Source organism: Indicator indicator, chromosome 2 (assembly GCF_027791375.1).
Source record: "Indicator indicator isolate 239-I01 chromosome 2, UM_Iind_1.1, whole genome shotgun sequence".
NCBI lineage: Eukaryota > Metazoa > Chordata > Aves > Piciformes > Indicatoridae > Indicator > Indicator indicator.
In genome coordinates, this window is record NC_072011.1 from 53,574,263 (window position 1) to 53,588,023 (window position 13,761).

The following is a 13,761-nucleotide window of genomic DNA, read 5'->3' on the forward strand; positions in this document are numbered from 1 at the left end:
GTGAACATGCAGCATTCAAAAAGCTAAGACAGTAACTTGTGTGTAATCAGGGATGAAACAGAACCAAAGCTTAGGTAACACACATATCCACTCAAGTAAGACAGCAGAGTCCTCCTGCAAAGCTGAGCTTCTAAATCTTCTCATTGGCACTTTGTAAAGCTATTATTCATCTTCCACTTTCCAACTCTGATATTTTTTTTAATTCTCTCTCTTCAGACTTTATTTTAGACAGAAAAACGCAAAATAGGGGGACCAAGATAACGTGTCTTTGGGGAAAGTAAAGGCCCAAGCACATGAGAGGTACTAATGAATGCACCACAAAAAAGAGCTTATGAGAACAGACATTTGTCCATTCTAGTCTGCGAGCTCATCTCTTGACAACAGCCAATTCCAAAACACAAGAGATGCACTTAATTTCTTAAGAAAGTCTATTAATCTTTCTCAGCCAGTGGTTATGTTAATCCTTGAAACATGATGACATTTCTTAGGAAAAACTACATTTGATGAGCATGAATAGGTCTATGTACAACACAGATCTTGTATCTTATATAAATAGTTTCACAGAAACAAATAAACCGATGGAAAAAAAGGTTACTTCTCTATTAAAAAGCTTCTATTCTGAACCCTATTATTCTGAATCCTATCCTTCTGTTCCAGTATGTTTTCCAATTATGAACTGGAGCATTCACTCCACCTTCCCCACAGTATATTTGGTATGTTTCTGCTATACTGTCTTTTATCCTAGTTCCTTCACAAGCAATATTTATCTATGATAGTCTCTACCAAATTACTGATAAATAGTCTACACATATCTAAACTGGTCATTGAAGAACTTGCCTATTATTCACAGATTCATCCAAATTTCCAAACAAAAGAGGTTTTACATGTACTGTTTTAATAATGTTGTAGCATTTTCATTAATTTATTTTACAATGTATGGACTTATTTTACTCCTAGTAATTTCTTGGGGTTTTTTTGCTTTTGGTTTTGTTTTTGTTCTGATCAAAAGACAATTCAAGTAATGGCATACCAGTAAGAAAAATAATTACATAATTTTATAAAATTATTTTCTATTTTTATCTGATTATTAGTGAACATTTGACTTAGGCTTTCATATAAATTGCTCTGCTCTTTTTTTTTTTTTTGCTGTTTGTTTTTGAGTGGTACAGTTGATTTAAATGTAGCGAGATGTGAGAGTTCTGTAAACAGTGATGGTGACAATATTAACTGGCACTGGTCAACTGCAAGTACTTATCTTTGAACATCCATCTTAACACAGGGTCACTGACAGAAGTTTCTGGCAGCTGTTTATTATTAATTATTATTGAACAATTTCAACAGATGAATTTCAGATGCTACTCAGTGGCACAGTAATTGCACAGACTTGTCAAACACTTTTCCCCTCTCTCTCCAAATAAAGTTAATCAGTTTCTTCTCAGTCATATTTTCAGTTACCAAGCCTTTTTTTTTTTTGTTGTCCAATAACTTCCTGATGTCCTGCTTTATAATAAAGAGCCAAGAATTGTATTGCAACGTGTCACATCACCCAAGGCTTTATTATTTATTTTATCTTACAAGATATAGCTTTATATATACACCCCTGGGGTGGTATTCTCTGGCTTTGCAGCAGTGTTGCACTGTGAGCTCATATCCAAATAGCAGAGGAACTAAACAAATTGAAAACATTAGAATTTTACTGCTCAAATCTTTGTTCAAGTTTAGCCTCTGGTCCTCAGTGAGATAAATCTCAAGTGGACAGTGAAGTGATATCAGTCTCCAGTTAACATACATTCGCATCATAAAAAACCATGCTGTTGGCACTTTATTCCAGAGAGGCCCCGGACTGAGCCACCACAGAGACTGAATAGCTAGAAGTTATTAGTGAAGCAGCATGTATTATCTCATACTGCAGTTGTCTGCACAGTACAGTGCCCATCCTGTGCATAAATAGAGGAGACCATTTCCCGGCAATGTCACTCTTGAGCACAATGAATGACTCCACTCAAAGAACGTAACAGGAAGATAGGAAACAAGTTTAAGCCTGGACTCCTGTAGAAGGTCAAAGCACTTCTTCAGGACCCAGTTTATTGTTGCAGTAAATGATAAACACTCAAGCTAAAATGGATCCTTGGCCATCGGAAATTTTGCATGAAACCGATGTCCAAGCGAAATTATAGGGGGTAAATAAGCACTTCTGTAGAACATAAATTCATTTTACCTCAATAGAATTGATCACTACATATATTGTTTTTCTCATAGCAATGAAATTCATAATTATAAATAATCTATATATGATCTTAAGCACCCTGGCTCTCCTAACGTCATACCACCTAAACCACTGTAGTGAAGAACTTGTTATGTTGCCTTTTTTTTTTTTTTTTTTTAATAATAATCTTCTAGAAATGGGCTAAAAGTTTAACCAAGTTTCTGGTTACTACTGATTTTTTTTTCCAGAAGGAGCAAATAAAAGCATCATTTTTTAAAAAACAAAAGTGAGGGATAGGAAAATTGAAGAAAGTCATTCCCCTAACTAATTTATGAGTGAAATTTACATGATAAAATGTAGATAAAAAGAGCCAGTGGCTTACAAATTCACACTGCTTGTCATAATCATTATTATTATTATTTACTTCCACCACCTAGAATTTGACAGGAAAGAGTAAGAAACAACTTAATGCAAGCTTAATTTACAGCAAGGTTAGAAGGGCTCATAAAAGTTGCTTTATGAAGGATCCAGTGTTGTAAAATAGAGCCAATTTCCAATTTTAAGACAGCCACTGCAAATCTCTACAAGATCTACATATATAAGTAGTATTACGCTTATTCTTTTTCAGATTTTTTTCCAATTCAACCATAACTGATCGCATTTGTCAATCAAACATACTCTTCAAAAGGAAGAATGAAAGTCATAGCAAAGTACTCACCTTCCTTTTTTTAATCATAGTCTTACTGTTTCTCCCTCTGTATAGCCAATGGAAAAGGAACATCTGAACAACTCCCTCGCACTTTTACATATTTACCAACTACAGCAATGATGCTCATTAACCATAGTCTATGCTTCAAAATGCACAGTTAACACCACTGACAATGTTGTCACAACACATTTCACTTTTTTCCTGGCCAAGAATACTCAGTATTGGTGCCCAGCCACGTATCCTGCATGCCGGTTTACATCTTTTCCGTACTACATACTGCTCCATGAAAAGCTGTGGTCTTTATTTTGTTTTCTCTTTGTCTACACTTTTGCTGTTCTCATAACAGGATCCAAGACCCATGTCAAGTAAGACAACACATTCCCAGAATGAGACACGACAATCTTCACAACTATTTGAGGGCTGGAAATATTTGTTTCTACCACTACAGTCTAGGACATCTCAAAAGCAAGTTTATATACAAGGTAAAACTGATCTTTCATTCAGTTTCATGCTATAATCAAGTGTTCCTCTTCTTGCATAAACCATTGGTTTAAAAAAAAAAAAAGTACAAAAATCTACCCAAAATTTTACTTGTACGAGAACAAACTGGAAGTTAGCAGGTCATGGATACATATGACTCAGTGTTCTGGAAAGAAGTGGGGTTTTAAAAAAAAAAAAAAATCTTATGATAAAGTAGTACCTCAAATTTACATTTTCTTTGAATTTCTCTCCTTTAGCAATTCTTCCTGCATTAAGATTTTGGCAACTTTTGGAAACTGCTCAAATTTTACCAAAGCATGCAGATGTGCTACAATAGGATGTTATTTTAAATGCCACTAACTATACAGACATAAATTACATAGAAAAATGAAAAAAATACATTACTTGTATCATACTAAGAAACTTAAACCACAGAGTTGAAATGTCCCAACAGCCTAAGAAGTCTTCAGTATGTGTTAAAGGCTATCAGTTTTAGTTAATCATTTGTGTGCTTTTAACTAGGCTGTGTTGACTACAAATATACTTGGAGCATGTTTTCTTATCTTCGTCCCAAGGCAAGGCCTTAGGACATGCTTAGAGTACTTGAAACCAGTTAAACTTTTTCATACTTCTACAACTTAATAACAGTATTATGAGCAGGTTACATTCACCCCTGTTTTATGGAAAACTCTCATTTGAAGCATACGAGAAGTTAGATATATTAAATGTTTGAATGAGCTCACATTGGGATCAATGCTAAAATGCCAGTGAAAATCCCACAGTATGCTGTACCACACAGAGTAATCTTAGAGCAATACAAGGCTTTTCACTGATATGGATTTACACTTTCACCTGCAGAAGATAGCTCAGTGTTCAGCACATACATGCTTATACTTCTTACTTAGAAAATGTAAAAATCATTCTTACAGTAAGATTTTTTTAATTTTTTTTTTTTTTTTAACAGGAACTATTGTGGAAGTATTCCTTTGAGTGCCATGCAAGCTTTTTCTACAAACCAGTCTGTTCATACTACCAATTAAACCTTTTTAAACCATTTAGTTCTGCATAAACCCTGGCCTTTCATTTTCAAGGACAAGGGCGGTCGCTGACTCGGGAAGCCTTGACATCACTCCTCTGCCCATCTCTGATTAAGTGGCTGCTGTAGAGGGTTAACAGGTCAAATAGCACTGGAGGAGGAACAACTAAGAAAAACAGAACGCTGCCTTATTTATTAGTATATGTACCTAAAATAATTTAAATGAAAGTATTTTTAAAAATACTTAATGGAGGTTAAGCAGCTTTTTTAACCTCTGTTCAAATTATTGAATGGCATATTAAAACCAATGGAGATATACTGTACCTTTTAATGTGACCTGCTACTTCAACAAATTGCATGTGTATTTAACTTGAACTAAATCTATCTGTTTAATATTATTACTAAGGGTAGGTTGGTATTACCTACAGTTTTGCTTTACCCACAAAACTAAAATATTAAACATAACTACAGAACTTTCCACTTTTAATGAACACCTAAACTCTGTTTACAGTAATATGGTACAAAATCTTCAACAGTTACCTAGCAAATGCAATATCACCCATTTGTAGGGCCAAACTATACAGTACTTGTGAAAGCCAGCACACCTCTCAACACAGATAAAGTTTAAACAACTATCTCTGTGCCTCACACCATTCTCAGCTTTACACAATTGCCCTTCTTGAAGAACTTCCTTCCAAATAAAGAATGCCTTCCAAATAAACATTTTTTACTATGAGGATAGCTCCTGCTCATCAAACTTAACTGGTTTGCCTGTTGTTCAGTGACTGAGCCTTGCAATTTGTGCATTTTCTCAATATTTAGAAGTACTAGCCCTCATCGTATTTTGGACACATGGACACTGCAGCAGTAACACAAATTATACAACTTGTGGCAGTGGAATAAATAATCTGATGGCAATCAGGACATTAATACCTCTTTCTGTTCACATGGTTAAGAAGAGATGGAAAATTAACAACATAAGTCAAAGACATGTTAGACATGAAGCTATGTGTTTAACATGCCAAAAACTGTAGGAACTATGATGATATCCCACAAAGCAAAACTTAGTACATCAAATAGACTGTCTTCCAATTTCCTTACCTGGTTTACACTCATCACACCTTCTCCCCTGACGCTGAGGCAAACAGGCACATTGTCCAGAAACATGGTCACAAACTGTTCCTGCCAATGTGCCCAGAGCATCACAGTCACAATGCTGGCAGCCAAGCTGATTGCTCATGCTGAGGTTGTACGTATGAAGCATGCACTGACTGCACTGAAGGCCAGTTACACCAGTTTTGCAAGGACACTGTCCTGTTGATTTGTCACAATGCAGAGAGCCATTTATTGTACCTGCCTTATCACAGTTACATGGCAGACAAACAAAGGAATGAATTTCCTGTACTTTGTGGTAGCCATCTAGGCATTCATCGCATTGTCTTCCTCCAATATTTGGTTTACACACACATTGCCCTGTTTTCACATCACACACAGTTCCAGGAAATGACCCTGCAACATTGCAGTCACAAGGCTTACAACCAGTAACATCCAGCCCATAAAAGTTGTCCATGCAGGTGTCACAGTGAAGCCCTTTCACTCGTTCTTTACAATTGCACTGCCCGGAGAGAGGGTTGCAGAATTGGTTCACTGAGCCGTGGCTGTTGCACCAACAAGGCTCGCATCCATCTTCATTAGCATATCTGAGCGTTTTAAACCCAAAATTGCAACTATCACACCTAAGACCTGGAAATAAAAAAAGGTGTTAATTAAAACAACAACAACAAACAAGCCTGAAAAGACATTAATTTCAATTTTTTAAAAAAGGATAACTATACTACACTAGGGGGAGGAGGTAAAAAGGAAAAATAAAGGAGGAGAAAGGACTAATATTCATCACCAGCGTAATTAACAGGAACGACAGGGCTGCACAAATCAATTGAGTAACAGTGGCATCCCAAAAATCTGTTTACTTTTCCAATTTGTTTCAGAAGCGATGTGTTTCTGCTGGCTTCTCAATACAATTTAAGATACTTCTGCAAGAGATTCTTTGCAACATTTCTAAGACAAACTGGAATTAATCTCTTTGTTCCCCAGAACAATACCTGTTACACAATCAATGCATACGTGAACTCTTCACCCTATATAATAGAAATGCAGCATAGAGGGAATTGCACTGGCCTCACAATCTGTTCTAATAACATATATATATATATATATATATAAAATAGTAAAAAAATATACTCTAGGACAACACAATGTAGACTAATTAAGATGAACGATTTACTTAACGGTGTACTTCAGATTTAACACTGATTACATTTATGTTAGTGTTTGGTAGCCCTCACTGAAAGCAGAAAATGTTTTCCATCATCCAAAATGAAATACTTTTATCTAAACGTATGATTTAGTTAACTTCTACAGCACATTAAAATCTGAACTGTTTTCTTCATCTCACGGTTTTATTAGCTTTGTTCTCAAAGTCATCACTTGCTTTACCCCTGCCCCAAGGGATGGCATTTGTATTTTCGTTTATATACTGTACATTACAAGAAAGCAAACTGGATTATTATATGAAAAATGCAAATTCTCAGTTATATATTTTCCCTTTCAATGGGGAAATCCTTCACTATGAAGCCATCTCTTAACTGTTGTATACAGAAAAAATAAATACAATGCTTCATCAAGATATTTTCATCATTTAAAAAAAATAAAAAACATACAAAAATACATCTAGCAACTTACATGTAGAAAAATAAAACTAAAAATGGTAGGAAATGAATTATACATATGGATAAAAACTCAAAAACTCCAACAGAAGGCAAGTTCCTTTAGCAGTGATGAATGACTCACCTAAGGCGTATCATTTAATTTCAATAAGGAAAATAAAAAAGGACCACTATTGCTGCAAATTTTAAAAATAACTGTATTGTTAACAAGAATTATGACTCATTTTGAACTATTAAAATTGGTCTACATGGATTCATATCATATCAGTTTTAAAAATATGCGCAGTGCTTATTTGAATATGCCATACATATTCCTGACAGGTAATCTATTCCTAACGATACTGAGGAAGGCCTACAGGGCATCACATTCAATGTTAACAAGTACAGGGGAGTTAGCACGCTTGGCATTTAATTCACATTCTTCTACCTTTTTATTCTAGATGAATGACCTACTTTAATAAAATTATTGGTGCTAATGTATTTTACTGGTGATAGAATCATTAGTAAGATTTAACAGTTGTGTTAACTCCACCAGTTTGTGTTTCACAACACCGTGGTCCTTAGTTGTGTTTTTCTGTTACAATGTTTGTTTAAACAGATAAAATGGCAATAGACAGATTGCTATAAAACCCAATTTAGAAATCCAAGGAGGAAAGCTCTTTGTTAAAGTTTGCTGCACACATTCCAATATACAGAAGCTTATTTACAATTGGTTTGGAAAACAAAAAAACAAACAAACAAACAAAACAAAACAAAAAAAAGAGAGAGAATCCAGTCTGGAAAAAATTAGGTCTTTATCCTTCAAACAAACACTTGTATAATTAAAGACCTCCAACATAGTTACATATAAATTTGCAGAAAGTATAGGTTTACACATTTTTTTTATTATTTCAGTGCAAATAAAAATAATTATATTATTTTCTTCCTTTGACAGCAACATTTTAAATAATTTTCTTTTTTACCAAACTCCCACTGAGTTAAGAAAGGTTTTCACAAATGCAAACTTGAAGCGTAGGCAAAGAACTTATAATTAAGAAGGCTCTGAAATCGTCTTTATCAAATATAGAGAGTGAGTTTAAATAGCACAAAGGTTCTTTTTTTATTCTTAGAGCACTTTTTATGGTATAGAAAACATAGGTAAATTGGCATTCCACAAGAAAGAGAACAGAAACTGTTCAGGCTTATGTCTGTGTAGAGCTATTTTCACTATTTGTTGTTTTGTATTTGCTTTTGGAAAAAAAGAAAAGAAAAAAAAAAGTCAAGATTCACAAGTCAGTGAGTCATAAATTAACATACACTTAAACACTGATAAAATAACCCATAACCAGGGGTAGCTAAAGAAAATAGATTTCCTAATTGCATTAATAACAAAGCAGAAAAGGATATATATTTTTTCCTTGAGACATATGTGTAATCTGAGACATGTACAGTTACCATGCAAGGCTCACTATATCAGGAAATTCTCCTTGCATAATATTCCCATACATCAACATTTCAAAGTGTATTATATATACTGTGTATTTTGGGCACTTGATAAATTTTGTCCTTATGTGGCTGTGGCTCCCCTCAAATATGCTGGAAGTAATAAATTGCTATAATCAAATCTAATTTCTGAAAAATACCTGTGGGAGTAACAAACAAAAAAGCATGTCTTGTAAAAAAAATGATAAATAACTGAGAAGGTAGCAGTTTATTATAATCAGCTTGGCATTGAATTACAAAATTAAAATTATATGGCCCTTGATAACTAACCCTAGCTATGTACATGATCTGTGGAATTATGTTGACTTATTTTGCATTTCATAGGAACAGTTCAAAGAAATATAATAGAAAAAATTTGATAGATTTATCACAAAGGACCCTGTAGCATAGAATATTTTGAGGAAAAAAATCCATTTATTTTGGTCTATTAAAAAACTAGCATGGAAACGATTTGCTTAGAACTCATTAAGTATAAAACATTTTGAAAAAGTGTTAATTTCCTAAAAGAAACATCTATGCAGTAAGCAAATTACATTATTTCTGTGACTTATTAGTGTGGGGCTATGTAAGTTAATGTAGCTATGCCATAAAGAAACTTCTAAAGGGTTGATTAAACTAAGCTTCAAGCTGTAGGTTTGATAGAATTATTAAACTAATATTTTTTCAACAGTCAATTTAATTCATTTTTATAATATGCCTTCAGCAAGAAGTTTACTGTACTTTTCATTTAGAAATCAAGTGTGTTTTATTTCTAGAGAAAACAAGAAAAAGGGCTCCAAAATTCTGCATTACACATACCAATAACATTTGCTTTGCACTTGCACTGGCCTGAATTTTGGTGACAGGTAATATCTCCATTGACTGTCCCAGAGGTATTGCAGTTACAGGGATTGCAGCCATCAGGGTTTGACTGTTGTAGATTGTAGAATCCTTCCTGGCACTGATTGCATTGTCTGCCAGACACATGTCTCTTACAATTACACTGGCCTCCAATCTAGAGAGATACAAAATATTATAGAATGATGAACATATCTATTTTTAGATGATACATTCATTAGCAACAAGAACAGGAGTATGAGTTGGGGGGGGAGGGAAAACTTGAAAATGGAACAGAGGAAAAAAAAACATTTTAATTTGTTGAGAGGTGGGAAAAAAGAGAAATATTAAACAGTGTAACTATTCAATTCTGAATAGCATTTAAAAGTCCTGTTCTTTCAAAACATAAAGAAAAAAAGAACTGAGTAAATAAAAGGGCAATATTTAACATCTGGACAGAGAAAATTGCAAAGAATTATTACAAAACTGCATTGTATAAATGCTGACTTCCACTAAAACAAATAGTACCTTTTCAAATCAATTACCACAAAACACCATATCATTTTGAAATGTCCAGTTCTGCTTTTTTTTTTTTTTTGTTCACACCATATACTCATTCATTTTAGTGAAAATGGTAGTTAAATAAGAGTGAAACAAAGTAGAAATGCTTCCTTTCTCGTTACTCATCCATTTTCTCTTCTACAGAAGAGTGTGATCCAACACCTCAGTGTCTGAAACCCTCTCCTTTTGCTTCAGCTGGAATCCAAGTGTCCCACTTCAATGGCGGGATATAAAGGTCCTCTCCTGCTTCCTAAAGAGGCAGCATTGCTACTTTGAAGACATTGAGGCATCCTTTGTTATGCCTGAGCCACAATCTGGGAGTAGTGCATGATCTGCACCTGCAGAATAAGGGTCTCTTGGAAAGCTATTTCAGTTTGAAACCTCTGAACGCCAGGAAGAAAACCCACTAACAATCTCTATACTCACTTTCTGCTGTGGTGGGAAAACTTACCACAGGCAAAGGGCAACGGCACAGATATGGGGAAAATGAAGGGAAGATGTTCGTCAATATGCAACGTGGATGAGTACAGAGACTCAAAGTAAGAGAGATGTAGGAGATGTGAACTGCCACGAGGTTTAGAGTTGATAATCAAGGAACACAAACTAACTTTAACTCACACGTTCTAAGGAATGCAGAGACGGCAGCAAACAAATTCTGTTACTGCCGATATTCTTTGCGTCAGTGTATTTTCAGTGCAAATATTTACAAATACGAAAAAACGTAGTGATTCAAAACTGGTTAATCATCTATAAAGTCAACAGCTGTAGTTCAGGATACTCTGCTTTTAATGAGATACAAGAACAAAAGTTTCTCTTAACAATTGTCTTTTTCATCTTAAACCCATGAATCAAGCAAAGCTGAAACAATGGGTGAGTCCTGTGGCATTTGAGACAAAGTTACTTGAAAGTTCCACTAAAACATTATCACGCCCTCCAATGAAGCTATAAGCTTTATTAATACGAGATAAACCAGATTATTTCAACACCTAATAGTAAATTCTCAGTGCAGAAGGCACTGAATGAAAGTTAGAGAAGCGTGTATTTCTAACCCTTTCTTGTAAGAGGATTCTGTACTCCAATAAAAGCTCTTCAATGTTTTCACCATAGAGATCTACCACTGATGTATCAGCCACCTTTTTCAGGAAGACAAATCTATTGACAATGGAAGAAACCAATGTTTTACAAACAAATGTAAGACAAAAGCAAGTACAAAAAAGGTAAGAATTAACAGACCACAAGAGCAGAAAACTCAGCTACAAGTATTGTCAACTTATTCCCTTTTTGACTGGACTCAGTTGTACACCCCAGCCATTCATCAGAGAACTTACACATGAAAAGCAACTCTGAGTTGAATCCTAAAAGACAAAAATACCTAGTTTAATACATAACTGTAAGAAACACTTTAGTGATCATATGCTATTTAGGTCACACATTAGCAAGTATTATATAAAAATACCTCATTAGTACTCAAAGGCAGCTCATCCCCAAGAAGACTTTAACTCCAAAAGCTACCACATGAAGTAAAGCATTAAATGCAAAGAGTCATCTTAAAGAAGTGGAAATCAGATCAAAATAAGGATGTTAAAAAAGAGAGGATAACCACGAACAAATTTTAAAATCAGAATAAGGCAATACAAAGATCAGCTTTCAATGAGGAACATGCTTAAGGCACAAAGGAATAAAAATATTTTTCAAGTGTCAGGGGAAAAAAGGAAGACTACCAGAGAGGAAATAAGAAATTAAGTGATATGACTAGCAGATTCAGATTGGACATCAGAACTTTTCACTATGAGGACAGTGCAGCATGAGTAACAGTTTGCCAAGAGGGGATGTGGAATCTTCATCCCAAAAACTATCAAGACTCATTCAGACAAAATCTCTACTGACTGGATCTAGCACTCATAACAACCTTCCCCTGAGCTGGACCAGATGCCAGTTAATGCTTTTATGATTCTGTATAGCATTCAGGAAAGACAGAACCACAACAGATATTGCAAAGAAAGCATTTCACAGCTGTTTATGATGAGAAAGGTGTTACCAAGCTATATTAGGAACAATGATCAAGACTGGTCTCAAACTAAAATGTCAGAAGGAAAAGATTTTAGCAAAATCTCATCTGTTGAAAAGTGACTACACATAAGTCAAAGGTTCTAGATGAACTGAAATATAAAATTACTGAGTTAATTGCTTAAATCAATCTCAGTAAAAGAGGAATAAAATTATAACAATTACATCAATCTCAAAAGGCTTAAGGAAGCCTTTTTCTGTACAGAGAATTAATAGAAATGAAAAAAAGTGTTTGATATATTGAAAAAGATAGGTACTATTTTTGCAAAGAAAAATCACAGATCATGATTTAAGTTACCAACATCCTGAAATAGTACATATAGTGAACCAAATGGATGATTAAAAAGTTGAATTAATTCTTACATTAAGAAGTACAAATTTAACTCCTGGGGAACACCTATAGCTAGTCAGTGATGAGGCTAAAATTTGCTTGTCACTCAAGAAAGAAGTGAGAAATTATTTGAAAGCTCTAAGGCATTCAAAAAGGCAACAGGAATACTGGAATTACTAAGAAAATAACTGGAAATTATACAGAAAATAAGATTCTGTCATAAAAATCCATTATATATGAACTTTTTGCAAAATTTGTATATCAGGTTACCCCCCCTCTAAAATAAAAAGCATTGCAGAATGAGTAGAATAAGCAAAGATACAAATGAAAATATATTGAAACAGATTTTTTTTTTAGTTTTGGAGGTGATAAATAAGATGAAGAAATCATGAATGGCCTACAGAGTAAATATTTATGATTTCTCACAACATAAGTAGAGAATATCCATGAAATTATCAGAAAGCAAACTTAAAAGAATGAAAAACTACTTTTTCTATACATATCAAGTGTATAGAATCACAGAATCATAGAATGGCTCAGGTTGGAAGGGACCTTTTGAAAAGTCCCTCTCCATCTTTCCTGTAGGTTCCCTTCAGGTATTGGAAAGCAGCTCTAAGGTCCCTCCCACAGTCTTCTCCTCTCTAGGCTGAACAACCCCAGCTCCCATAGCATATTCTCATAGCAGAGGTATTCCAACCCATGGATCATCTTTGTGGCTATCCTCTGGACTTGCTCCAACAGCTCTGTGTCCTTATGATGGGGACACCAGAACTGGACACAGTATTAGAGGTGGGAGGTTTTAAAGTGTATTTAAAAATTATTTAGACACCAAAAATGACAACTCAGATGAAACCCTTGAATTTGGCTCAGGTAGTCCCCAAACCATAAATAACTGGAATCTAGAGAACTATGTCACAGAAGGATCAGGCTTCTTAACACCAGCTCCTGGAAGCTACCAGAGAGGATACTGTGCTAGATGAAGTCTCATTTCATCCAGCATGACCATTCTTATCATAAATACCCAGAAATCCAAATCTAATTGTGAGCAGATGGTAGCCATTTCCTTGATGCAACAAGTGCAATGTGTAGATTACCGAGTTCTAAGAGAAGCAAAGACCACCAATATCTTCAGCATAATTTTAAGTGTCAAGCTATTACAAGAAGCAGTAATTTTCACCCCACTGCATAAAATGTATGTCCCCAAACTTAGAGAGATGATTCTGCCGTTTCACTCTTCTCTGGTAAGACCTCATCTGAAGTACTTCATCCATCTCTGGAGCCCTCAACACAAGAAGGACACAGACCTGATGGAAGGACCAGAGAAGGGCCACAAAGATGACTGGGGGA

The 13,761-nt window shown here is 34.8% G+C and overlaps 1 protein-coding gene across 1 annotated transcript in view; it reads right to left on the reverse strand.

Moving 5' to 3' along the window:
• The window catches only part of USH2A (usherin), a 414,010-nt gene that overhangs the window by 334,555 nt on the left and 65,694 nt on the right, over positions 1 to 13,761 (reverse strand). Inside the window, exons 11-12 of the mRNA XM_054394908.1 lie at positions 9,438 to 9,633; positions 5,533 to 6,174 (exon numbers count right to left, since the gene is read on the reverse strand). Coding sequence (XP_054250883.1) covers positions 5,533 to 6,174; positions 9,438 to 9,633 — 838 coding nt within the window. The remainder of the gene's footprint in view (positions 1 to 5,532; positions 6,175 to 9,437; positions 9,634 to 13,761) is intronic.